This window comes from Sphaerodactylus townsendi, linkage group LG07 (assembly GCF_021028975.2).
Source record: "Sphaerodactylus townsendi isolate TG3544 linkage group LG07, MPM_Stown_v2.3, whole genome shotgun sequence".
NCBI classification, from domain to species: Eukaryota; Metazoa; Chordata; class Lepidosauria; order Squamata; family Sphaerodactylidae; genus Sphaerodactylus; species Sphaerodactylus townsendi.
Window position 1 is genome coordinate 27390717 of NC_059431.1, and position 27981 is coordinate 27418697.

The window sequence follows — 27981 nt, forward strand, 5'->3', positions numbered from 1 at the left end:
ACGGAATGTAGTACTAGAGGGAGTGGAATCAGCTACAAAGACATTAACTTTTGAACAGAATTATGGCATGCCGACAGTTCTATGATAATTTTAAAAAGGCTGACTCATCAGACCATGAAAAGTTGTCGCTGTATTTTTCCCTAATCTGTCTTCTATTCTCTGGTTCAAAACGCTTTTGAAAAAACCAGCTGAAGCTTGGTCTAGAGCAACTGAGCACCAATGATGACAACACAAAGTCAGCAGAATTTAGTTGTTTGGGGAAGATTGTGAGAGCTGCAGGAAAGGAGAATGCGTGCACACATGTGTTTGTGCTGCTTAATAATTCATAGTACAAAATGCAATGATTTTCCATTTGAGATTCATCATCAGCATTAAAGCAATTAGTTTGCAGTGACTGCAAAGGAATGAAAGATTCTCTTGCTTCTGCACTAAACGTAAGCAAAACTTTCAGACAGCCCCATCCAATGGGAGCAAGCCAAAAAGGGCTTTAGGGAGCAGTTTTTCTCCCCTCTTCCATTTTGTCCTCAACAACAACCCTGTAAAGTAGGCTGAGAGTGTGTAATAGGCCCAAGGTCACCGAGCAAGCCTCTATTTGCAGAGTGGGGACTTGAACCTGGTTCCCCCACACTGTAACCATTATGCCATGTTCCACCCATACTTTGAGTAAGAAAATAGTTGCCATTAATACAGTATACATTGTGCATGATGAGAACAAATGGACAAAAATGAGCAAGGATCTGGACTTGTCAAAATGCTGTCTGACATACATGTCAGGTGAAATTACACAACTGGAAAGAGCAGATGTGGTACTTTAATTGAGGAGTTTTAATAGTAATTATTAGCCACCTTTGAACAAAGTAGGGGCCCGGCATGGCTGTTATTCTAGCTTCATTTAATTGGAATCCCCCAAAGCACACAGGTAACCTTTTCTGGTTTTCCTGACTGTCTAGTCAGTAACACAGTCTGTAAACAGAAGTAAGTGGATTAAGGAAGGAAAATTATTGAGTATTCTTCAGCCAATCAGTATTATTTGCCTAAGTGGACATAGCAGATTTAGCTACAGGGAAGTCCACTTATTATCGTTAGAGAAGTCCACTTATCATTAAACTTGTAACTATATAACATGTTAAAAACAACACATATTTTCGTGTTGTGCAGAGAGCTAAGTTCAAAAACTACTTCTGTTTTAATAACATTTGGTTTTAGATATGAGTTCATTAACAAGTATTTCAAAGCAACTAAATAAGGAATACATCCATGGGTTTCTGGTTTCTTGTTGGGTTTTTATGGGCGGCGGCAGGGGGGCGGGGGGAGAGGCACCAGGAAGCCAGACCGAGCTCTCATAAAAGTCTTGAACATACTCAGTTCGCTGTTGTCATTTTCACTTACTCATTTCAAGGTTTCCTTTGTTGGGTTTTGTGCAGGCTTGTTACCATTGCCATGGTTACCATGCTAAAAGGCAGACAGGACACAAGCTGCGTTCCTATCAGAGTTGCTCATGCAGCTCCATACCAGCATTGTTTGATTGTATTTGGGACATTTTCACAAACTGTTAAACAGCTCATACATACACAAGGCAGTTGCTAGTTCTGTGTTTAATCATCAAAATTACTACTGATCCTTTATACAGAGAGAGTGCAGAATGAAGTAAGAGAAAGATAATTATGCAATTTATGTATTACTGCACTCATTTCTATTTTAATCCCTTGTCTTATTACATTGTTTACTATGTGTTTTACTTTGTTCTTATTGCAAAATTTTGCTATTTTTGTTGAGCCTCAGCAAGAAAGTAAATGAATGAAGTGTTTGCTCTGACTCTACAGTTTCTGATCAAATTAGTTAAGTTGCTTGAAAGGGATTTTGGAGTGACATTTCATTATCAGTCATGGAAGTGAGAAAGATCATTATCTCTATGCTTTAAGTGCTTGTACAAATGATTTTGCATAATAAGAGTTCTTCGTTGCATAATAAGAGTTCAAATTTGGAGGCATATCCAACATTATAAATGTTATTAGCTTACCAGTCACTTCTTTTCCATGGAATCCTGGGTATTATGATTCTGTGTTGTGGAAGATGGGATGTTGTAGCAGAGTTTTCTCAGAACCTTCACCAAGTTACAATCACAATCACAAGTATTGTTTTGGAAAAACAAAGGTAAAATATTTATGTTATTGGGATACACTTGAAATAAGGTTTCTTTAAGGATTGAGCCAAATCAGTTATTTGATATAGTAGAGGCAGATGCACATTACAAAAAATGTATGCATTTGTTCCTAGTCTATAATAAATGGGATAACAATATATCTTTATAACAGTAGACACATGCTGCAATGATACATAATTAGCCCAGCTCTTAATGTAATCTTTTGGGTTGTATTGTATGAAACTTTCAAGCAGAGGCATAGCTCCAAGGGGGTGGAAGGGCGCACGACGCACTGAGCGTGCGCCCCTGTGGGGGCATGACGGGGGTGTTCCGAGGAAGGGGCGGAGGATGCACCGGTGCACCGGGCACTTTCCCCCCTTGCTATGCCTCTGCTTTCATGCCAACGGTGTCATTTTCCTTCCATACAAGGACTCTTGCCTGGTTCATGAGGGTTAGGAGAAGAAAACACCATTGTTAGTAGGAAAGACACATGTATAAAGTGGCAGCTTCATCTCATGTAGAACGAAGACCCACTGAGTTCAGGAGGATTTATTTCCTAGTAAATATAGCAGCCCTAATAGCTCAAACTGGCCTAACCTCATCAGAGCTTGGAAGCTAAGTAGGGTTGATATTTGGATGGGAGACCACCAAGGAAGGCAGGGGCTGCTGTGCAGAAGGTAATGGCCAACCACCTCTGTTCATCTCTTGCCTTGAAAAGCTTATTGGGTGGAACTTCATGGGGTGGCCTTGAGTTGGTTACCACTCAATAGCAAACTTTACCTTTAAGTGTGGATAGGATTGTAGCCTTCAACTTGGTACTTGCTTTCGTAACAATCTAGCATTAAACTACCATAATCCATATCAGGGTTCATTTTTCTTCCTATAACTTGGCAGCTAGTTACATAGGCAGGTTCATCAACAGGGCATATACCTCTGAAAAGGAGATCATAGGTGTTTATGTTTGGGCTGTATCCCAAAATTAGTGGTAAATTACCAGATACATTTCTAAGTAATTTGCTTATAGCCAGCTACATATATCTGTGCATATTCATAATACACTTATTTAGCAAATTCTGTCATTGAGCTCATTTGAACCTGAAGGTTTAAGCACATCTAACAATAATTTTTAGTGGCCAAAGCTGATCAAGTGACAAGTATGTGTTTATTAGTTTCATGGTGACTTACAGTTCAGTCCAGAGCTGAGCCAGATAAGGATAGCATCACTTGAGCACCACTCTACTCACTCCACAGGGCTTTCCCATGGCACAGGAAGCCCTAAAAAGTTTTTGTTTTTGTTTTTTTTTAAAAAAACCTTTAACTTCCCATAGAGGAGAATAGAGATACACCGTGAAAATTGCAGCATGTCTCCATCGGCAGCTCCACCAGCATATGGGAGCTGAGAGGGGTCTGGAGGCTGACTAAGGTTGGCAACACCCCAAATACCTACCTCGCTGAAGATGGTGTTCAAGCGCTGGCACGAGGCCAGGTGTTACGGCCAGGTATCCCAAGGCACTGCCACAACTGTGCACCAATGGATTTACCCTTCCACCAGCATAAGAGCCCTGGAGACAGTATTAACACCGATGAAAACCCGTGCTGCATCCAGAGCCGGATGCAAGGCCCCCCCCCCCCCCGCCCGTATTGTGCTACCAATCTGTTTCTATAGGACATTTTTTTTAAAAAAAAATCTGGGTTTTGGTTTTCAAATTGGTTGTGTCCCAACTCAACGTACCCAAGTCTATGTGTAAGTTGGAGATGACTGTGTTTTTTTCATGACTGCAACTGAGCAGCATTCTTTTCTTGTTGATTAGAAAAGTAATATGACGGCTTGTTGCCCACCTCTGAATTGATTGCTGTGGTTACCATATTTTTGGTTGACATTTGTACTGTTATACTGCTATATCACTGTATCATTAGGCATTATTCCTAATAGATATACAGTAATAGTGCTAATTGGCTCAGTTTGAGGAAAGTGTATTTTCATTGACATCAGTAAACAGAAGAGGAAACAGAGGCTGATTCCGCACACGCAGAATAATGCACTTTCAAGCTGCTTTCAGGGCTCTTTGAAGCTGTGCGGAATGGCAAAAACAGTTGTGAAAGCAGCTTGAAAGTGCATTATTTTGCGTGTGCGGAATCAGCCAGAGTTGTAATGAGCAGACAATGAAGGCTGAAACCCCTAAATAGTAACTCAGTTCAAACCATTTTTTAAAAAATAAAAATAAACAGCTTACAAAATTGGAGACAACAGCAGACAAGTGGCCAGGGAATGTATTGTACCCTTGTGAGAAAGCAGACAGCATGGAGAAATAAGCTTGGGACAAGTGCCCTTGAGATGACACAATTTATTATCAACCAGAAACACGTGTGGTGGCTGTCTTGTTTTATATGTTAATATTGTTAGAAGTGGCAACTAAAGAATCCTTAAAAGGGTATTCAGAAGATGTTTTTGTCACCCATACAAACAGTTCTTCCTCATTCATGAGGACATTTGGAAAAGGCTTCTGTTTTGTGGATTGAATGAATTACACATAGTGCTAGTGGAATGTGTGTGCATGCAGGCACGGGGATTGCCTGCATCAAACATGGGCAAAATTAGCTTCACAGCAAAGTTTCTACTAGGGGCTGCCTGCTGGAACTGCAGACAGGATTAGCAAAATGTTTCTACACTCCGTAACCAGTGATTGTCTTCCTCCAGCCAGCTGTGAAGAAAGTCTAATCCCAGAACGTTATTACTTATATCATGAGATAATTCCTAGGCTAACTGAAGTTTATACAACTGTGTTCATAAAAAAATTCAATTCTTTAAACTTTTCATATGAAAAATTACTTTAAAGAGGAAGAAACATTGATCTAAAACATAAAAACAGCTACAAATATTAAAACATTCTAGTAGTTCTAATCAGTTGCACCTATTCAATCCAAGAGGCAAGATATAAAATTCCGGTAGGGGTGAGATAAACTCAAATATATCCTGAAGGAAAAGATAGAGAAAGAAGAGAAAGATAAAGAAAGAATGCCAGATGGTAATATGGCCACCTCAACTATATAAGATTGGATCATCTATTTCTCTCATAAAGAAGTTCATTCTACGTAAAAATAACAACAAAAAACCCATACAAACTGTATAGTGTTTGAACTTGTTTTTTTTTTTAAAGGTATTTTCAGTTGCAGGAGCAAAGACAGTGTTTAGTCAAATCCTGTCCAAAGAATTTGTTGCAAAAGTGAAAAGGAATAGCCAGTTTTCCGAGGATAAGAGATTATGTGACACCATAAAGATTTCCCCCCCCCCCTCTTTTTTTTGTGGCATCAATTCACAGATCTGAGTTTGCTTTTTCAGAATCTGTTTTCCTAGATAAGCTGATGGGCCATAACTTAGCGGCAGAGCTTATACTTTTCTTGTAGTTTCTATGTTCAGATGCAGGCCGCTCCATGCGACAGAATCTCAGGTACCAGGACTAGGAACAATCTGTGAGTAAACCTCTGAAGTCCCCCACTAGTCGGAGTAAATAATGCTAAGGTAGAGGGTCCAGTGGTTTGACACAGTGCAAGGCAGATTTATATGTTCATGAGCACATTCCTGTTAAACCTAACGAGACTTATTTCAAATGAATAAAAACAGACTACACATCACTGAAACTCCCTGACCAACTTGTTTGGCAGGATTTTTGCTATAAAAAGCTAGCCATCTGCAACTCAAAGCTTACTTCCTCGAAGAAATAGAAATATAATAACAATCTAACCTCTTGCAAGCTGCAGGCCATCACAGTACCTCCTCCAGTATTATTGGGCATTTTCCCGCTTACCTTCTGCTCCGCACTACTGTAGGCAAGTAGCGTGTGATCCCCCGGCACTCCCCACTAAAGGAGCAGCGACAACGCAGCTGCCCCAACGCTGCCACTGTCGCGCCCCCTCAGCGCGCATCATTCCTGGCGCTCTTCCAAACGGCGCTTTTGATGACCCCGCGCAGAGCGGGGTCATGGGGAAGCCCAGGCGTGCGCCAGTAGGAAATCAGAAGCAAAACTGATTTTTTAAAAATGAAACTGCTGCCCTTACCTTCTAAGTAACACACATTTTAAGACAAATCCATTTTAAAACAACACAGTTGGATGAAGAGCATTGGGATCTTTCAGAAGTTTCTGGGTACAGAAGAAATAGATTCACACAGTAAATCACTGAGACGTTCTGGTTCAATCTGGCAGTGGAGCTCATTAAGGGTACCCACTGGTGCAGTGCAGTGCATACTAAACATAAACAAGCAAGATGTTTAGCCAAGAGCAAACACTTTGCAAATTATATTCTGCTGGAAAACATTCATGTTTGTAAAGGGTTTGCAGTGCAATCCTTTGAATGTTAATGCAAAGGCCCATTGTGTTTAGCAATTCTAAGCATACTTACCTGGGAGTCAGCACCATTGAACTTTATTGGGTCTTCTTCCGGCTATTCATGCAAACGACTGTGCTGCCAGGAAAAAGGAAATGGGGAAGGATACAACCTAAATAAAGAAGAATCTGTGCTGCACACCCTGATTTTAAATCATTAATTCACATTCAAGATACAGTTAGTTTATGGCAACATGCTCTGAAAGTGCCTTGGCAACATTTTGGAACTCTGCGCATCCCCACCACCAGGCACCTGAGCACCACACAGTTCCCAAAGGTGGGATGTGAGGAGTACCGGCAGCAATCTGTGCTGTAGTCTCCTTTTTCTCATGTCATTTTTTCTTTTGTTTCAGTGTGATGATCACAATAATATTTTTCAATGTTGGTGAATAAGAGACACATTTCAAAAATGTGTAAAAAGCCTGAATCATTTACATTTTTTTCATTTTAATATGTGCTTCTGCACATTTTAATGTCTGTTTTACAGACATTGGTGTCTCTGTGTGTGGAGGAGGAAATCTGAGAAAGGAGAGCCTGTTTGAAAAGTTAGGGAAGCCTGCCTGTGTGTGTGAGAGGGAAGGGTGGGGGATCTGTAAACCTTCAGTGGGTGCCAACACGGCAACAGTTTTCTAGAACCTGTTGTATTTGTTCGTACGATGGGCCTCATTGCTAGTGTGTTTAAGTATATGATGCTTACAAGATTTGAAAAAGAATAATTGTATGTTATGGTACCACTTCTGAATAAATTTGGTATTGTGGATAACTGTGTGCTGTGGCACTGCTTTTGAGTAAAATTGATAGGGGTTTGTAGAATTGATTCTGTGCCTACACAGAGTTTCTTCCCCTTGTTGGCTTATTGTGTCCATTTCCTCCAAGACAAGTGGAGATTGTAATGGGGCACAGCACCATGGTATAACCCAGGGGTGGGCAATTATTTTTTCCATAAGAAACAGAAAATATTATGGAGGGCCGGGCCAAAAGGCAGGGGGGTGAGGCGCTTTTGAAAGCCCCGCAGAAGCCGGCAGCCAAGGCAACCAGCTTCTGCGGGGCTTTAAAAGGCGCCTCGCTCCCCAGCAAGGCAGGGGGCGAGGCGCTTTTGAAAGCCCCGCAGAAGCCGGCAGCCAGCTTCTGCGGGGCTTTCAAAGGCGCCTTGCTCCCCAGCACGGCAGGGGGGGCCAGTCAGGGTCATCCAGCGGGCCGGATGTGGCCCGCAGGCCGTATAATGCCCAGGTCTGGTATAACCTGATCTTGTCAGATCTTGGAAGCTAAGCAGGGTCAGCACTTGGAAGGGAGACCACCAAGGAAGACTCTGCAGAGGGAGGCAGTGGCAATACATCTGCTTCTCATTTGCCTTGAAAGCTTCATGCTGGTGTTGCTGTAAGCCAGCTACACCTCGTTGGCATCTACACATGCAAAGCTTGGAGCTTGATTTTAAATCCAGGAGGACTTATATTGGATCAGACCATGGGTCCATCAAAGTCAGCATTGATTATTCAGACTGACAGGACAGTGGCTTTTCAAGGCTGTGGTAGTTCACATCACCTCATCTTAGGACTTCCTGCATGCAAACCAGATATTCTACCACCTGGCCATTCCAAGACATATCTGGAGATTGACTACCTTACAGTGTGTGTGTATGCTTACATGTTGTTCGATAAGTGCTACCAGCATATCAAGCACACAATATATTTTTATGGTTCCCCCCCCCCCAAATGGACCCTCAAAAGAACCGTTTAGTCCTGCTTTTTTTAAATTGGGTTCTGGGCCTGGGATGAGCATAAGTATTGCCATATTGCCATCTTAGTGAACACAAACTGTTTGCTGTAGAAATTTGGTTATTTAAGCAGTATGTAAAATAGCATTTACAATTTTAATTAATAATTTATTAAATTTATCTCCTGCTTTTAGCCACAATGTCCTCAAACTTCCTTACAGTTTAAAATACAAATGGACATTCTTCCCCTTCCACATTTCCCAATTTATTGCCTTCTTTTGGTGAACAGTAATTTTAACTTCATGCCTTCAGGCTAATTGGAGTTTATCTCAGTTCCGCAGGGCCTGTAGGACAGAGATGTTCCACCAGGCCTTTCTGGACGAGGGCAGCAACGGTGTTATCTTAGCTGGCCTTCCTTCCTTTTATGTTTCTTTTTCTGTTTTCTTGTGTGTGTTATTTTGCTAGGTTTCTAAATAGCTCCCTCCACACCAGGCTTATGTGTAAAGCCATAAGATTAGATTTGATGAATGTATGCAGTGTTTTATTGTGAAATATTTGTATATGAACTGCTCTGAGCCCTTCTACAGAACTAATGAATAACTAAATCATGTTAATTACATAATAAAACTTTGCCTGGCAAAACATTTTAAATGTATACATTCCAGAAAAGGTACAACAAACATTATATAGTTTTTAATTTCATGATACTTGAGCATGTGTAAGTTGTATTGAAAGATCAGTAGGATCAAAATATTACTGTACTGGATCACTGTATACGTGAAACATTGTTGCATCATTTGTACTGACCAGAGTTCTGTTAATATAAATAAAAAATAGAAGAAACTTTTATTCATTTTCGGGCTCAAAATAGGACTGAAGCAAACTTGGCTGTTTATTTCTTTTTCTGCATCAGGATATCTTTTCCTGACTGTTGCAGCTTAATTCAAATGTTTAAGACAGAAAAAAGATTCTAGACTGAATGAAAGAACAAAATGGGACTGTATTGCATTTGGCAGACTACTTTCCATAGATTTGTGAAGTTATAAATAGTCAGGAAGAGACCAAAAAAGTTCACTTTCAAATTATTTCTACAGTATTACTGTGTAAATAGATGGATGTTTGCTGTAGTGTAGAATCTAACCACTGCTACTGTGACTGTGATTTTTACAGTGTACTATGCTTTGCTGAAACTATGATCAATGCAACAAACTCCAGTTAGCATACCAGATGTAAATAACTAAACTCCAGGATTGTTTCTTTTTCTGTTTATTGCTTTGCCACCACAAAGCAAGGAAGACTTATTTTCTGTGTCATTGTTTCTGTGCCCAGGATATTACAAATGTCCGGTTGACTGACAAATTGTGGTCAGTTAAGTCAGACCTCACAGTGAACCATGCTGAGTCCAGATCAGCTACAGGATCTTGTTGGAAATCCCTTTTTTTATACATAATAATTGTCTGAATTGTTGTTTCAACACAATGGTCAGGTGACTACAGTTAAACAGGCTGAACCTAAAACCGGACAAGACAGATCTGATGATCATTGAGAAGGCTTATGTTCTAGAGGGATTGGATCCTCTTGTAGTAGATGTGATTAGGCTTGATCAATATCCTAGAAATTCGGATTTATTCAGGCATAAAATTATCTGTATGCCCGAATAATACAAATAACATATTCGGATATACCCGAATATTTGGGTATACCTGAAAAATTCAGGTCCCTCTGATTTTTTTTTGTATTTTTGGTGTTTTTTCACATTTTGGCCTGCTGGGGGCGCATTTTTAAAGCTAGTGGTGGCTCCAGGAGGCCCTCCTGGTAATAGCATCCAGGCTTGGTGAACTTTGCTTCTGGAGGTTCAATTTTATGGGCCCCCAAAAAGCTTATTTTGTTTCCCCGCTCCTGCACATGAAGCCTGCTGGCTGAGCTCTCAGAACTCTCTCAACCCGCCCACCCCACCCCCAGAAGCAAGCTTGGATACTATTACCAGGAGGGCCTCCTGGAGCCACCTTGAAAGTCTAGTGCCTCAATCTTAAAAAATGTGCAGCCTGCTTACACACTCAGAAATTCCCCATTGGCTACAATGGAACCAAGGCACTGCAAAGCAGAGAATCTGAGCAAATATCTTGGGGTGCCTGTCAGGGGTGCATTTTTAAAGGTAGTGGTACTAAAATTTCAGGGTATGCACCCCCTGCATGCCAAAACGCAAAAAAACCCAAAAATATCCCAAAACAGCCTGAATACCTTGCATTCAGATTCATTCATATTCAGGCAGGACATATTCGGCCAATTTTGGTCCGAATTCACCCAGATTCGGGCCGAATCTGGTATTTGTTGCATCTGAATCTCCAAACCTGGATATGATAGAGTTGGCATTTGCAGAGTAGATTAAGAACTTGGGGGTGCTCATGTTCCCAGCCTCACTGTTTTAAAAGCAGTCTAGTATAATGGACAAGATTTCCTTCTGTCATCTTCATTTTGTTCATCCATTCCTTTCTTATACTCACTTGTCACACTGATCTATCCTTTTGTAATCTCATGGATGTATTACTGTAATGTGTTCTATGTTGGACTGCCCTTGAACACAGCCTGGAACTGTAGTTAGTTCAGAAGGTTGATATCCTTGTTATTTTCAGAAGATAACTGAAAGTATCAGAAATGTATCAGAAATGAAAGTATTGGAAATGTATCAGATTTGACCATCTTGACCATTGAGATTTGACCATCTTGACCATCTTCATAGAGTACACTAGCTACCAGTTTGCTTCTGAGTCCAATATAATGGCTGGTTATGAAATTCATGACTTAGGACCTATATACTGAAATAATTGGTTATTACAGCCTGCTTCTCTGTCTTTAAGGAGCCCTAAAGCAGTTTACAATTACTTTCCCTTTCCCTCCCTACAATGGACATCTTCTGAAGCAGGTGGTGCTTATGGAGTTCTAAGAGAACTGTGACTAGCCCATGGTCATTCAGCTGGTTTCATGTGTAGGAATGAGGAATCAAACCCAGTTCTCCAGATTAGAATCTGCTGTTTTTAACCACTGTACCATATTAGTTCTCACAATCATAAGCTCTCACAATCACAACAATAAAGCTATACCATGCAGGCTCTCGATTTGTCATAATACAATTTACAAATTGGAATGTTTCATATGTTTAGTTCTCAGGGTAGCCTTTTAATGTTAATAGTCTTGAAGTGACTCTTGAAGTTAATGGTGTAAACTGACTTCTGCTCTGTTGGCAAGGGATGTTAATAACTTTTTGACATTTATATTTGTCCCCTGGTAACATAGGTGGTGGTCAAAATATAGAAAAGGAGCCTCTTTTGCTGTGGTTTTACAAAGAATTCAGGGGCTGACAAACAGGGAATTAAACTTAGGGACCTAAGAAGTACATATTTTCAAAGAATGATGTGAGATTGTCAATGTACACCATAGCCCTTTGTCACACACAATAAATGCATGTAGCAGAATTGACCATCTTGGAAATGTATCAGATTTGTACACCCTGAAAAGTGAATGTATGTGCTGTGGGGGGATCTGTGTTCATGTGCAACAGATCCTGAGTGCATATATTTGCATGTCCATTGGTTTTATTTACAGGTTTCAATTAACATGTTCAGAATTAGTATGTAGCTTGCATGTGCATTCCTGAATATCCATCAAATTACATCATTACTTGCAATTGGATACATAAATTAAGGAGATATCATGACTCTGTGACCAAGCATCTGTTTTGCAGGCAGAAAGTACCAAATTCAGCTTAAGGGATCAGTAGTAGGTGATGTGAACGACCTACTCTGGAAAGTTGCTGCTTCATAAAGTAGATAATACTAACCTTGATCAACCATCACTCGGGCCGTATCTGCACGGCCGTTTACGACGGCCTGGGGGCTCCAAAAAAGGCGCCCCCAGGCCGCCGTTCGCACAGGCGCCGCTGCTGCAACGCAGCAGCGGCGACCTGACGCCTCTTCCCTCCCCCCAGGGCGGCGTCAAGCCGCCCTAAACAACAACCCTTTAAAGGGTTGTTGTTAGAGGGATCGTCTTCCCGGTGGCATGCTGCGCGAACCGCGCCTACTGGAAGACGCTTTCTCCCTCCCCCGCCTAATTTCACGGTGTCCTCTTCGTCGCCTGGCGGGCGTCGCGAACCTCGCTTCACACTGTCCTCCCACCTCCAGGGGCTATGAGGAGGACACCGTAAGTGGGGCATGGAGAGCGCACATGCCCTCCGCGCTTTGTTTTCCTGCCTTCTGCCGGCCTCCCCGTTGTTCGCTCGCGACGCTTGCATATGAGCAGAGCTTCACCACGACGACAGAACTCCTGCCGGCATGGTGTAAATGGCCGTGCAGAAACGGCCTTAGTTTAAAACAGCTTCATGTATTCATTGCATTATAGATGGATTTAATGGGATTAGTCCAATTTATGAAGTATCGCCATGGTGATTATAGGGAATCTCTGTATTCAGGGACAGCAAACTTCTGGAAAAAAGTTCTAGAGACAACATGAGGGGAAGACCTTGGCTCCTGTGCCCTTTTTGTGAGTACTCTTGGGCAACTGGTTATGAAACAGAACTCTAGATTAGGTGGACCCCTGCTCTGATCCAGCAGAGCTATTCTCATAATCTTAATTGTTTCCTATTGTTAAAGTTAACAGGAGATATGAATGCTATTTATGGTAGCCTATCGTCTATGGTGGCTGTTACATGTCATAACGTGATGCTTCATCGTACAAGTCTTAACCACTTATAAATTCATAATTAGCTGTTAATATCTAAGCCTATGTTGTAGATGTTCAGCTTCTGAATTCTGAAACTAATCAGATGCCTGAGACTTAATGGGATTTTTAAAAATAATTTCAATTAAATTAACATTTGTATAATTTAGGTAGTCATGCCAATTCTATGGTTTCATGGGTTAGCCGATCAGTAAGATTGAAGGAAATCAATACTCAAGTAATTGCCTGCTACAGTGCTACAGTTTCTACAGCTTTTGAGGAAAAGATTGTATGACATTAGGTGGAAGGGTTTCTGCTGATAGGGGGAACGAAGATGTGACCTTCATGAAGCATTTCCTCAATTGGTAAAGAAAAAGTTTCAGTTTCAGTCCAAAACATAACAAGCACTGGGACCTTGACTTGCAGAGGAATGGCAAACGTACTGTATAGTCCAGGAACCTCTTTATCAGTAAACAGTCTGTATTCTAGTTAGTTTGAAGCTAAACGCAGTGGACCACAGCCATGAAGTCTGGAAAACCCTAATCAGCCAGTCTATTTTCTGATTAAAATGTCCCAATTTCCCCAAACAGGTCTGAATGTTTCAAGTCTTAGCAACTTTAGCTTTCTCAATCCATTTTTTAAAAATTCCTGCCAGGAACCCAGTGGTTATATTCAAAAAAATTATAGTAATCAAACCTTACAAAGTTACAAAATGACAGTAAAAATTTGTAAGCAGTCACAACTGTTGCAAGGGGGAATATTGAGAAATTATGTAGAAGACTGGTCTGGTGCCCATTGAAAAACGTTGTGTTGATCTGCTCCTTCGCAGACTCAGCTTTAGGCCGCTTTCCCTACGGCAGCTTGAAATGGCTGGGTTACATCTCGCGCTGACCTCGAAGACGCTGGGACTGGCCCCGCAATGATTAAGTCCCCGGAAGAGTATGGCAGTCGGGCGCCGCTGAGCGCAAGCGCCCGCACAACCCGGATGTTTCCATTTCGTTAATTTTGTTCGGCGCTGTCGGGCAAGGGATGTTTCCTGGGGACACGCCCCCTTCGACCTGCGCCGCCTCGAAGGCGCGAGGGTAGAGCTGCGGTTCCCCAGGCTCCTCGCTTACCGGGAGGCCCAGGTATCGCTGTGAGTGCCGGGTGGGGAGTCGATGGAAGCCGCTGCCGCTCGCCTCGCATAGTCACGCGGCGCTTCAAAAAGCGAATGCCAGGAAGTCGGGGAAACGCCACCCAGTCGGGCGCATGGCGCTTAGGGCGCTGCTGGCGCTTTGCTGCGCCTCGTAAATGGTATGCCTGGAGACGGCGTTTTTACCATCTCCAGGCCGCCATTTTCTGCCCGCGGCGAAACGGCCTTTTAGTTTTTTTCACAGTCTGTAAGGACGCTCCTTTCTTCCCATCTCTCTACAACAGACATCTTTGTGGTGAGGTATGGGCAAATGAAATTCTGCAAACTGCAATCCAGCCCAAGGGTCAACCAGGCAGGCTTCAAAGGGAAAGAGGGGAAACAAATCCAGTTCACCAGACCAGAAAATTCACTGCTCAGGTAGAGGAGTGGAGAATCAAACCCAGTTTCCGAGGCTAGAGTCTACCTGGTCTTAACCACAGCACCACACTGATTCTTTGTTTTTATAAGCACTTAAAATTGTCTTTTGCACTCACTGAATATACATCCCTTGGTCGTGACTACTTCTAAAATGCTCCTCTCACAGTCCAAAGATGATTGATGTTTTTGAAGGCAAAATTCCCATAGATCTTCTACGAATGATAGTAGTGAATATTGGTTATTCCAAGACACGCAGAATAATGCACTTCGAAGCTGCTCGGTGGCTCAGTTGCATGAATGGCAAAACAGCCAGGAAAGCAGCTTGAAAGTGCATTATTTTGGCGCAGCGATTGGTCGTGGATTTCATTTGGGCTGATCTCTTGGCGCGTCGGATTCCGTGATGGGCCAAAACAGCGTGAAAACGTGTGAAAATGAGAAAATGGGTTTAAACGGTGTGTGCTATTTATACTCGTTTTCAAACGCTTTCACACCGCTGTTTTTTACCGGCGGAATCAGCCAAAGTAAAGATGGCATTGTGTTCCTCTGTAAAGTAGGTCTGATAATTATGTCTGTGACACACATATGGGCAATACCAGTGAGCTTTTAGATTGAATTGGGGCTCATTTGCACCATGCTTTCAAAATATAAAGTGCTCACACTTAAGTTCAGAATTCTTTTGATTTTGTTCAACTCCTGTCTTTAAATTTCCATTTCTATTTTGCATACAGACTGAAAACAATCTCCGTCCGTGCAAAATAAAATGCCTGGAAACCAGACTCACTTATAAAGGTAAAAGGATTTCATTTGTGTCTAACTGCGTCTACCGTCATCTCGAGATGGAATGATTCGTGCTAAAATGCTTATGGGTTCTTCCTGTATTGTTAATCTGTAATCCTTTAAAAAACTGTTGCTGTACATCTTGCCATTGAATGACAAAATATCGTAGTAAAATACTCTGAAATTCTTCTAAGTATTTTGAAATTGCATGATTAGTTATAAAGTAGTCTTTACCGTAATATATACTGAGCTGGGGTTGAACTAGAGCTTATCATTATTTAAACTTCATACAGATGAGACAAAGAACATGCATTTTGGTCCATCCATAACATGTACATTGCAGGCTCATGCCACCTCAGTTTGTGTTGGGACCATGAAAGGAAAGAAGGAAGAGGTTTAACCCATCAGCTGCCACTTGATTTTACTATGCAACAATAGCATGAAAGTAGATCAGAACCCTCCATTACTGATGCTCCCCATGAAGCCTGCTTGGGCTAGTCACAGTTGTCTCAGAACTCTGTAGCCTTTTCTACCTCATAAGGTGCCAGTAATGGGGAGGGGAAGGGAAGATAATTACAAGCTGCTTTGAGACTTCTTTCAGTAGAGAAAAGTATAAATACCAACTCATCTTCTTTGCTAGGAACTTGCTGTTTTAAAAACCACTGAGATTCTCAATATGCTTTCTGTCATAATGCCAGTTCCTGCCCACATATGCCATAGTTGTAGAAATATAGAATACATAAAAGTGACACCTAAATAAGGTGCGAAGGGGCAGAATTGGCATGACGAGAAGAGAGTACATCAACAAAATCCATTTCCTTGCTTAATTGATTTTTACAGCAGTATTGTTCTTCCTTGTAATAGGCATTCTTCAAAACTTCTGCAGAGCATACAATATTGGACTCCAAGGAGCAAAAGTATTCTCTGGACCCTCAAGTGAGCAGTTTGGATATATAGTTCAGCAGCTTTTAAACCAAGAAGGCAAATGGTAAGCATTTTTTAAAAAAATTCTTCATTCAGAGTGAGAAGGGAAACCTAAAGCCTTGTACTTATGAAATTTTATTTTAATGTGGCCCATATTTCAATCATTACATGACAAGGCCCAATCAGGTAATAGAAAAAAAGTCGCTATAGGCTGCAAAGTTGATTTCTTGCTGCACCCATTTTTGGCTACATCATAATTAAACCTTTTCTAGATAACTCATGTTACACTTTGATCCAGTTCCACCCACTGTCTGTTCCCTTCATTTGTCTCTGTGTTTGCAGTTTCACACCCTTTTAAATTCAGACCTACTGGCAAGAACATTCATTGGCAGGATGTTTAGAAAGCTGACTAATAATTCTCCAAAGGAGTGTTTCAGTTTTGTCACTAACGTATTGGTATTGTCAAAGGCAGGGTAGGAAGTTTGTGTTAACAGCCCAATTAGAAGCAAGTACCTAGATGGTCAAGTTAGATAATGACTTTGTTTTTAAAAAGTCATATACAGAATGGCTTATTTTTAAAATGAGAGGTTCAGCTGTCCTACTATGATTTGTTTTTCCACCTTGAATGGAAAATTAAGGCAACAATGGGACTGTTTCAGGCAAGAGAAAAGGGTCTGCCTATTTGAGGGATTCCTAGATATGCAAAAATAATTTGAGTTACATACCATTAAAGGTTGAATTGAAATGAAAATAATTTGAGTTTTTTTAAAAATCAGCTATCTGAACCAGCCTCATAATGACTCTTACTCCCCCCCCGCCCCCCCGGTTTGTATTTTGTACTGTTTCCTGGCATTTTATATATAATTTTCTTCATGAAAATTTAAAAATTGTACAAAATATGCTATTAAAACCATGGAATTCAAGATGATTTATGTTTTTCTGCTTAAGAGATATTGCCAAATTAATCAATCAACAGAAGCATGGCGGGGGGGGAGGGGAGGGGGGGATGGGATGATTTGATTGTTGTTTGTAAATATAGTGAAAATGGGTACTGTGAAAATCATAAAGGAGATGTGCCAGGGAGCTGCTGTCCATCACAATTACTCAGCATGAGTAGAAACAAATGTTTAGGATTACACATTGGGTTAGATGCAAGCAGCTTTTCTGCTGGTAGAAAATGCAGGCAATGGCTATTGCTGCCCGAGGAGGGGAGAAAGCGGTCCGTGGGTGCAGAAGGAGACACAGAAAACCCATTGTGTGGGTAAAGTTTGACCACAGGCATTTTATTGGTGTGCTGGCAAAAGGAAGCAGAGGTGTAGCATAGGGGATGCCATGTCTGCTGTCCCACAGTAATAACTTTCCCCCAACCTGATGCATGGGGGGGAACACCAAGCCTGGAGCAGCAAGATAGTGGGAGGCATCTAGATGCTGACCTCTGGATGAACTCCCCTTGCTACCAGGGGGTGCGAGCTACCAGCAGCCCCTGCCTCGACATGTGGTTCACAGTCTCTTTCCACCGCCAGGCCTCTTATGGAGGCCCCCACCAAACAGGGAGGGCCATCACGCAGGCTCTTCCTCCCCTGAACAGATCAGCCCCCATGCGCAACCTGCCTGGCTGTGACAGATGAAATGCAAATAACAACAACATTCACCGTAATCAGAATGCCAACAACAAAAAACTCAGACCCACAGGGGAGGAAGGGCGGGAGAAGCCATTGGTGCTTGAGCAAGAAAGGCACAGGATGTGCCAGCCTGCCCATATAAGGCTATGACCTCGCCTCCTCCAGGCACATTACTCACTCACGCTGGCAGGTGGGTGGCCCAGCCCCGTGCTGGGCTGGATGCCGGCTCTGAGCCTGCCCCTCTCCTCGCCCTTCCCCCGGGCAGCAATGGCAGCCAAGCTAAATCTCAGCCACTTTTTCTGGTAATCATGGGAGCTGCATAGTCACATAGTCACAGGGACAGGACTCTCAAAAAGGATATTGAGGAGATAGAAAAAGTGCAGAGAAGGGTAACAACAATGATTGAGGGACTGGAGCACCTTCCCTATGAGGAGAGGCTGCAGCGTTTGGGACTCTTTAGTTTGGAGAGGAGGCGGCTGAGGGGGGATATGATTGAAATCTACAAAATTATGCATGGGGTAGAAAATGTTGACAGAGAGAAATTTTTCTCTCTTTCTCACAATACTAGAACCAGGGGGCATCCATTGAAAATGCTGGGGGGAAGAATTAGGACTAATAAAAGGAAACACTTCTTCACGCAACGTGTGATTGGTGTTTGGAATAGGCTGCCACAGGAGGTGGTGATGGCCACTAACCTGGATAGCTTTAAAAGGGGCTTGGACAGATTTATGGAGGAGAAGTCGATTTATGGCTACCAATCTTGATCCTCCTTGATCTGAGATTGCAAATGCCTTAGCAGACCATAGGTGATCGGGAGCAAATATATTCAGAAGGCCATTGCGTTCACATCCTACATGTGAGCTCCCAAAGGCACCTGGTGGGCCACTGCGAGTAGCAGAGAGCTGGACTAGATGGACTTTGGTCTGATCCAGCTGGCTTGTTCTTATGTTCTTAAAAGCCATGCAAGGCAGGGCTTGTAGTTAGTAAAAGAATTACGTCAATAAGTTGTCTGGATCCAACCGATTGTCTTTTCTTACTTTACACGATTATGTCGGTAAATGCCAGGATGTGTATTTATAGTATTGAGGAAAGGGTGGATCTTCTCAGTTGCAGACTAGCAGTGAAATGGAGCAATCCAGGCAGCTCCTCCCCCCCCCCCCATGGCTATATTACATAAGAGAAGTGAGCAGTTAGTTGCAGCTGTTTTCTCTTTGGGTACCTGTGAAAATAATATGCTTCATCTACATCTGTTAAATGCAAGCTATCATTACAAGATAACGCTGGTGCAGGCAGACATTTAATTGTATAATTTCAGAGACAAAATAGAATAATAATACTTTGGAATTTCCAGCATCTATTGGGGATATTTTCCCTATAGCAAACATGTCCTTAAGATTTCTGGAAATAATGCCCGGCAGGGAGGGAGACCTTGGTCAGGAAGGGCAGGGAATAAAATGAATAAAAATAAATTCTCCTTAAAGCTCCTCGTGGACATAAGTCTAGATTATTGTTGGTTTGCAAAGCCTCCCCATTGAGCCATCTGGTGAACCCAATAATTTTGTGCCAGTTTCTTTGATCTGCACCCTCAGCAGTCAGTCAACAATCTACCATAAAGGTCAATTTAATAGTAATGTGAGCTCTTACATTAAGTTGTTGGAATTAGACTGCTGTTCTAGGTACACTTTTTTAGGAGTAAACACCAATGAACTCAGTGGTTTGCAATTCTTGATAGTGTGTACTGGTTGGAGCTGTTTAGATGGAGTCTTCAGGTGAACTCATAGCGCACCTTCCATTTCATGTCATGGAAATATATTCTTGTCAGCATTTCACAGCCAGTATGGTATAGTCAAGTGGTTAAAGATATTGAGCTAGGATTAGGGATACACAGGTTCAAATATGAATCATCTTGTACCAGTTACAGCATAATCTACCTCCCAGATTGTTTGAGGATAAAGTGTTTGGGTGAGGGTACATGAAGGACCATTTCCTTCAGGACAGTCCAGCCTGCCATTTAAGATGTTCTTCCCCAAAACATGTTCTCTGTGCCCCTGCCTACAACTGGAGACAGGGTTTTTCCAGTGGTGGCCTTTCACCTTTGGAATACCCTCCCCGTTACCTGGTTTAGTGTCTTTTGGGTGCCATACCAAAACATTTCTCTTTACTGAGGCTCTTATTTGAAGGGCTATCCATCTTTTAAAAGTTTCTTTTTTTAGCTTGAAGGCTTTTTATGAATACTGTGTTATGTTTTCAGGTTACTTGTTGGCTCACCCTGGAGTGGATATCCAAAAAATAGAATGGGAGACATCTATAAGTGTGCTGTTAATCAGCAAAACAATGAATGTTTAAAGATGAATTTACAGAGTAAGTTATAATATTAACATGCTATATTTTCATGAGTGAATTAAGGCAGATAGCCGAGAAAACATTTTTATGAAGAACTTTATGAAGTAGGACCATCATCAATCAAAAGGAGACTGCAACCAAGAAATTAAAAGGAGATTGAGACTGGGAAGGGCAGTCACGAAGGAGCTAGAAAAGATTCTTAAGAGAAAGGAGGTGTCATTGGCAACCAAGATCAAGTTCATGAATGCCCCAGTATTTCCTAATTACTATGTATGGGTACGAAAGCTGGATAATTAATTTTATTAATTTTACTTATTTTTCAATTTATATCCTGCCCTTCCCACAGGGCTCAGGGTGGCAAACATCAATAAAACCACAACAATCAGACAGTATAAAACCAATACTGGCACAAACGGTATCATTTAAAACTCAAAGATGCTTACAATTGTCTGGTCCCTACAACAGATACCCTGTGAGGTAGATGGGACTGAGAGAGTTCCAAGAGAACTGTGGCTAGCCGAAAGTCACCTAACAAGCTTCCTGTGGAGGAGTGAGGAATCAAACCTGGTTCACTAGATTAGAGTCTGTCTACTACTCATGTGGAAGAGTACGTGCAGGGAAAGAAGCCTCAGCTAGAGTCTTGAGAAGTGGAAGGAAGGAATGTGTTTCCTCCCTTCCCCACCATACAGATTCCTGTAGCTGTATCAGCCACAGTTTGGAGGAAGAAAAGAACCTACAAATGTTGTGAAGGTGAGCGCAGACAAACATCATTAAGGGGTTTTTTTTGGAAAACATTCTTGAAAAGTTTAAGCAACTTGTTCAGAAAAGGCCTTGCTTTCATTGAGGGACTGATGGCGTATTCAAATGACCATTTTGTTTTGGAACTATTGGTGTGTGAATCCTCAGCAAGATCCATCACTGCTGCCAGGGACTGGACTAATCTTTTGGCACACCATCTCAGTCACATGAAGATTGATGCACGGATTTTTAATGCCAGTCACTGAATTCTGTGCTTGGGAGCAGAAGTTGTGTGTGTTTAAGGAGTAGGATTGCAGTTACTGATTCTGAGGCTCATTCCGCACATGCAGAATAATGCACTTTCAAACTGCTTTCAGTGTTCTTTGAAGCTGTGCGGAATGGCAAAATCCACTTGCAAACAGTTGTGAAAGTGGTTTGAAAACGCATTATTTTGCGTGTGCGGAAGGGGCCTGAAAGTGAACATTTTCTCAGGAGATATTTTAACTTGTATTGGATGTTCATACAGGATAATGATCTGATACTGGTAGACTATAATTAATTTTTTTAAAATCATCTTATTTCAGCCACAAGTAGTAATCTAAACAGTAAGATCCTACAGAAAGTCTAACTTCCTCTGGGAGTTACCGGAAAAATGAGGTTCTTTAAATGTACACTAGTTATCACAGAATGTCAATGCGTTCCCTTAATTTTCACATGAGATACTTATTAAGAAATCACATGAATTCATCATAGTGGACATAGGTAGGAAGATACCTTTGAACATGTGTAAGCAGCACACAATTTATAGGTTTAAAATAGTACCTTGAAGTGTTTCTGGAATTTACAATGTACTGTGGCTTTTCAGATTTTGCAAGCATCCCAAATGTTACTGAGATAAAGGAGAATATGAATCTGGGACTAACCTTGATAAGAAACTCAAGAACAGGGGGATTTTTGGTAAGTGCTGGAGATGTATGTAATAAAAGCATAATATTTGTTCTCAATCCATGATTAAAAAGTAGCCTTTTGTCTATTGATGATGTATTGAATGAAAAGGCAATGTGCGGTGTGGATCCATTCCAGTATTGGTGGTGTCTTCTTCCAGTTCTGCTTGCTGCAAGGACCCAAATGTTCAATATCCCATTCCAGTCAGCTAACTGGGGAGTCTCCCTCCATCTCTATGAACCTTTCTGCACTGGAAGAGGCTCTTGGTCTGCTTGAGATGTTTGAGGAAGACTTCACACTTGGTGAGGGGTCTGTGGCTTAGTGGTAGCGCATCTGCTTGGCATTCAAAATGTCCCAGGGTCAATTCCTGGCATCTCCAGTTAAAAGGTCAGGTAGTAAGTGATGTGAAATCCCTCAGTCTGAGCCCATGGGTAGCTACTGCTAGTCTGAACAGAGAATAGTGATCTTGATGGGCCAATGTATAAGACAACTTCATATATACCTAAGTTGACCTGAGTGATAGGATGCAACCCACTGTTTATCTAAATAAATAGATTTGCTATTTACATTTAACTGGTTGGATTCAACTAGTTCCCCCCCCCCTTTGACCACCCAAAAGGCTACATTTGGGATGATCAGTCTTGACTGGACAACAGCCATGTTTAGGACTGTATTAAGGAGTATTAAGTATTAAAGAGGGGAGATTGATCAAAAAAGCTGACTGGATCCTGTCTAATGTGCTTTTGTATATTTAAATATATTTTGATTTTTTTCCCCCCAGTCTCTATGGCCGTTTCCGCACGGCCAAAAAAGCAGCTTAACGCCGATGACGCCGCGAAATTGCTGCACGCCTCCAAAAAAAGCGTTCGCGACAGACAGGCGGAATCTGGCGGGCGCCCGCAGCCCCGCAGATAAATGGGCGGTCGGTTACGCGACGAAGCGCCATGCGAAAGCGGCTGCTGACCTCACCATCATGGCCGCTGGAGCAGTTCATCCCTCCCAAAATGGCCGCCATTCGCTACCTGCGGGGAGATGCGCTTTGGCAGAAGCCATTTGAGGATCGGCTCACGTGGCGGCTGTTCGCGACCTGAAAGTCGCGCTCGCCGCATGCGTCACATGGGGAAAAGAGTGGTTTAAATGCGTTTTCTGAATACAGCGTCTTCGGGCAGCGGTTTAAGCGTTTTCGCTGACGGGCAGCGAATGCGCACCTCACGGGCCAAGCTTCTTGGCGTGCAAGGAACGCCTCGCTATGGCAAGTGTTCTTTTTTCCGCTGCCACGACGGTAGCCATATTTCTCGCTTCCGGGTGCGGAAACGGCCAAAGTTTATATAGAATACACTCTTTCCTTGGCTCACTTTGGACCTGCTTTTATCTTCAGTACCTATCTTCAGTTTCCTATCCAAGCTTGGATTTGTTTGTTTAAGTCCTGCTATCCCACCTTTCCCAACAGGAAAGTTAGGATAGTTGAAAGATTTAAAAACAAACAAACTGCAAAAACTACTCATTCCATTATATCTGTTCCCCCACATCACAACATTACCATCCATGAGAGCATAGTCTGAAACCATATAATGTAGCTTTGTAGGAGGAGGAGGGGTATGGATTTATATCTCCCCTTTCTCTCCTGTAGGAGACTCAAAGGGGTTTACAATCTCCTTGCCCTTCCCCCCTAACAACAAACACCCTGTGAGGTGGGTGGGGCTGAGAGAGCTCTGAGAAGCTGTGACTAGCCCAAGGTCACCCAGCTGGTGTGTGTGAAGCTAACCAGGTTCAACATGATCATCCATAACTTTGGGCAGTATTTACGTTTTCATTTATTTTTGAAGCTCTTTAGAAATATTGTGTGTGCTTAGTAATGAAGAAACCTTTTAGAGCTTGCTATTTGCATAGTTCTGGAAAAAAAACACATCCCGTATTTTCAGTTTACATGCTGAAGCTGCAAGAAAAACATATCCCTTATGATTTGCTTGCATTATGCACGGCACTTCCCATACTGCAGATATTTAAAATCCAAACCTGTACTATGGGAACTGTAACAAGCAGATGTGTTGAAAAGTTTGTTTGTTTGTTCATTTATTTAATATCCTGCCCTTTCTCCAAAGGGCTGAGATTGTGTAGATTGTGATACCATTACAAAGACAGCCTGATCTGGATGGCTAAGGCTAGCCTGATCTCATCAGATCTCAGGGTCAGCCTTGGTTAGTGCTTGGATGGGAGACCAATGAATGCCAGGGAATGCCTTCAGCTGATCCTTGCTAGAACTCTGCCTCCATGTGCCCTTGGCTTTGAATCTGCCTGGAAATATCTTAATATCTACACTCTTGCCTTTGATCCAATATCAGTGGAGTCTTTCCAGCCTGTGATCCAAGTGGTTTACATAAGCACTCTGTTTCCACAGAGACTAGGGGGGAGGGTGAAAGAAGGGAAATAATGGGGTGTTTTCTCTTCTTGCACCCCCATTCAAGTCTTCTGCTACACTATCCTTGAAGATCTTGCACTGCCCTTGTTTGGTCTTGTGATCAATCATTCTTTGGATCCCTCTGGCCACTTCATCAACAGGCTTTCATGGAAAAGCTCCATGCAAACAATCACATGCGAATAATCTAACACCATGTTCTTTATCTGATGAGTCATCATGGGCAATGCTAACTTTTCCAGGTGAGGCATACCTTGACACCTTACTCACAATGCACGCAATCACTGCAGATGCTTCCTTTAAAGAGTAGCACCTGCCTAGACACCCCAGGATCAATCCTTCAACAACACTATATGCAAAAGACAGTCTTCTCTGTAGAAACAAACATTACGAATGCAATACTCATTTTTTTAATATAGCCCATGTAATACGTCATACATTTCTTGAAGGATTTTGTTCACCTTGTATACTCCAAGATATTTGTAGATATGTGAAATAGAAATTCTCACCTTTTTCATTTTTGTTGGTAAAATGTTAAGATTGGTGCCATCTTCTGGTCAGATGCAGACTGAAAGAAATTACTTAAGAGATGAGTTTATATTTGTGGTTATAGTTGATCAATATTCAGGTACTGAGGAGAGAATTCTTTTGATTAAACGAAAACAAATGTGTGCTTGAAATTAGGAGATTTGTTGTTATTAAGGGATTAAAAGTCTCCCTGGAACAGCTGTGAAATAATGAACCTTGACGGCTTTAATGAAATTTATAAAATACTGAATGTTTGTTGAATATTTTAGCGATGGTCTGTTAAGGTCTGAAATTTTTTCTTCACCATCAGCCACATACATCATCCTGTGTGGCAAAAGAAGAAGAGGAGTTTGGATTTATATCCCCCCCCCCTTTCTCTCCTGCAGGAGACTCAAAGGGGCTTACAATCTCCATGCCCTTCCCCCCTCACAACAAACACCCTGTGAGGTGGGTGGGGCTGAGAGAGCTCTGAGAAGCTGTGACTAGCCCAAGGTCACCCAGCTGGCGTGTGGGAGTGCACGGGCTAATCTGAATTCCCCAGATAAGCCTCCACAGCTCAGGCGGCCGAGCTGGGAATCAAACCCGATTCCTCCAGATTAGATTCTCAAGCTCTTAACCTCCTACACCACATACAAAATAGTATTATGTACTTCCTCCACATTTCCAAATGGCAAGAGGTGCCTCAGAGGCAGTGCTTCTGTGTTCATTTTCCTTTGGATGAGAGATAAGAAGTGGAGGCATAGAAGTGTTCCCACAAAGCAGCAGATGTGTTACCTCCCATGAAAACACCTGATGTACATATGACCGAGATGTGAAGTGAACGCTGAACATAGGCCCTTTCTGCACGGGCCAAGGAGGTGGGGTCACGCCGTGATACTTGATTTCAGTGGAACCCCAGGACCGCTTGCACACTCTAGTTGCCAGCAGTATTGCAGCTGCCGGGGGCCACAGATGTACCTTCACATGGAGGTGCATCAGTTGTTTCCTTTCCCCACCACCTCCCGCATCACCCCTGCTTGCCTGTGAAGCTGCAAGCAGGGCCGACTCCCTGGGCCATGGGATGGCCGCTTTTCCCTGGTGGTTCTGCAGATGGGAGCCAGGGAAGAGGTTATACGAAAATTCAATTTTTATATGATTCTTCTGTTTAAAACTGGCTGACAGCCGCAGCCATTCACTCAGCCCCAGCTGTGCTCTGCCATAAAATAAAAGAATCACTAATTGAACCATAAAAATAAAAGAATCGCCGATGGCGCAAGTTAGGGGCGGTTTGGAGTCATGTTAGGGGCGGGAACCATGCGAAGTTCCCACCCAACATGGTGCTTATACCGCCCCCAATCCAGCTTTATTGGCCCATGTGGAGTGGGCCATAGTTTCTGACAGTTCAGCAGTTTGTCAAATGTGGTGGGGTAGGGTCTGTTTTATTTTGCATTTTTTTAGAATACTGTTTTTGTTTTGTTTTCTGTTTCAAAGACTTGTGGTCCTTTGTGGGCACAGCAGTGTGGAAGTCAGTACTACGCAACAGGAATCTGTTCTGAGTTCAGTCCAAGTTTCCAGATCATGAGAAGTTTTTCACCTGCTCTGCAAAGTAAGGCAGTCAATGTAAACACCATTTTTAAAGGAATGGCTTCATCTTGAGAAAGAATGTGTGCTTCTGAAAGTACCTACTCAAAAACTTTTTCAGTTTGTAAATTTTAAATGTCATAGCATAATGCTGCCTAAAGACATACCTTCTGGAATGGGAATTCTGGTCTTTTGCATGTGTGAGGAATTTAGTTGTGAAAACAGGAATCCCCCCCCCCCCCTCAGTCCTAAACACCCACTGTGATTGTGAGCTAACGAATGTGGTTTTGTGTCACTGGATAGTGCATGTAACATCTCTCGTGATAAGGCTCACATTTCTTCTTTGCTTATACTTTGATTAATTTTTAATTTACTTGGCTTACACTTTCTGTAGAGCTATGAGTATCACAATTTTTCATGTTTTATTATTAATTTTTGGTGGTGTAATCTCTGTCATTTTTATTTTATTTTTTATTTTATTTTTCAAATTTATATCCCGCCCAACCCCCGAAGGGCTTCCAATTATGGGAAACACGTATACCTTGGCTTCCTGAGAATTCTGTGGATGTTCCCCACACTATCAGAGGTGGTGGGTATCTACTAGAGATAGGGTCTTTCTTTCCACAAATGAGGGGCAGATCTGGTCTTTCTTGTATTCTGTGCTGGTTAAGACGTTTCTGGTTACTTCAGTTTTTTGTTATCTTAATGATTTGATATAATAATTGCTTTAATGTTTTATTAATGGTTTTTGTTGAGTTATTTAGATCTGTTTTTTTGGGAGCCATCCCAAAGCTGAGGCTAAGGGCATACTTTAAAAAAAATTAATAAACAAGGCTGTGCTGGTTACTATGGCGATTTGTTGTGGTGGTGCTAGCACTGGATCAGTGGCAATGCAGATATGGTCTTTTTTGTCTTTTTTGTTATCTGGAAAGACTCAAGGAAGAACCTTTCTTTGTTTTTGCCCGTGGATTTTGAACATAATATGAATTAAGATGTCATCCAGATTTTATCTGACAGCGACTTTTTCTGTCTTTCATTTGCAGAGTGTTCCTCGGTCATAGACCTTGTGGTGGTATGCGATGAGTCAAACAGTATTTATCCATGGAATGCTGTGAGTGCTTTTTTGACAAAATTTGTCCAAGGCTTGGATATAGGCCCTACAAACACTCAGGTGGGTGGGATTTAAAAGAAAATTAAAAAATGTTGTTTCATTAGCCACCTATGAATTCTGTCAACTGTAAAGAAAAAAAAATAGTGTCCCTTTTACCATAAAGTTTCATAGTTTGAATCTGAGAAGTGGTATATTTTTATTTATTATCTATCTTATTAATCAACTGTACAAAACAAACTCACTCACAATACCATTGATAGGCAAGACCATATAACCTACATTTAATCATAAGATATTTCAGTTCCTGCTATGGTGCCAACTTCTAAGAATGCAGTCCTTTTAACTGGAGCTGCTGGTGATGAGACCTTGGGGGATCTGCATGCTGAGCAGATACTCTACTGTCAAGCCATGGCTTTTTCCATGTCTGTTACCCTTCTACTTGTGCCTGAAGCTTATGTTTGTGGACAAACCCAGATTTGAATTAACTGTATAAAAGAGTAGCAGATACTCAGTCAC

The 27981-nt window shown here is 41.9% G+C and overlaps 1 protein-coding gene across 2 annotated transcripts in view; it reads left to right on the plus strand.

Moving 5' to 3' along the window:
* ITGA2 (integrin subunit alpha 2) overlaps positions 1–27981 on the plus strand; it is a 67669-nt gene that overhangs the window by 4381 nt on the left and 35307 nt on the right. For both annotated transcript variants that reach the window (XR_007244979.1, XM_048502614.1), the window contains exons 2-6: positions 16143–16266; positions 20076–20185; positions 21771–21862; positions 26265–26379; positions 27398–27525. Coding sequence is in view for 1 of the 2 variants with exons in the window: in XM_048502614.1 (XP_048358571.1) it covers positions 16143–16266; positions 20076–20185; positions 21771–21862; positions 26265–26379; positions 27398–27525 (569 nt within the window). In the remaining variant the exon portion in view is untranslated. The remainder of the gene's footprint in view (positions 1–16142; positions 16267–20075; positions 20186–21770; positions 21863–26264; positions 26380–27397; positions 27526–27981) is intronic.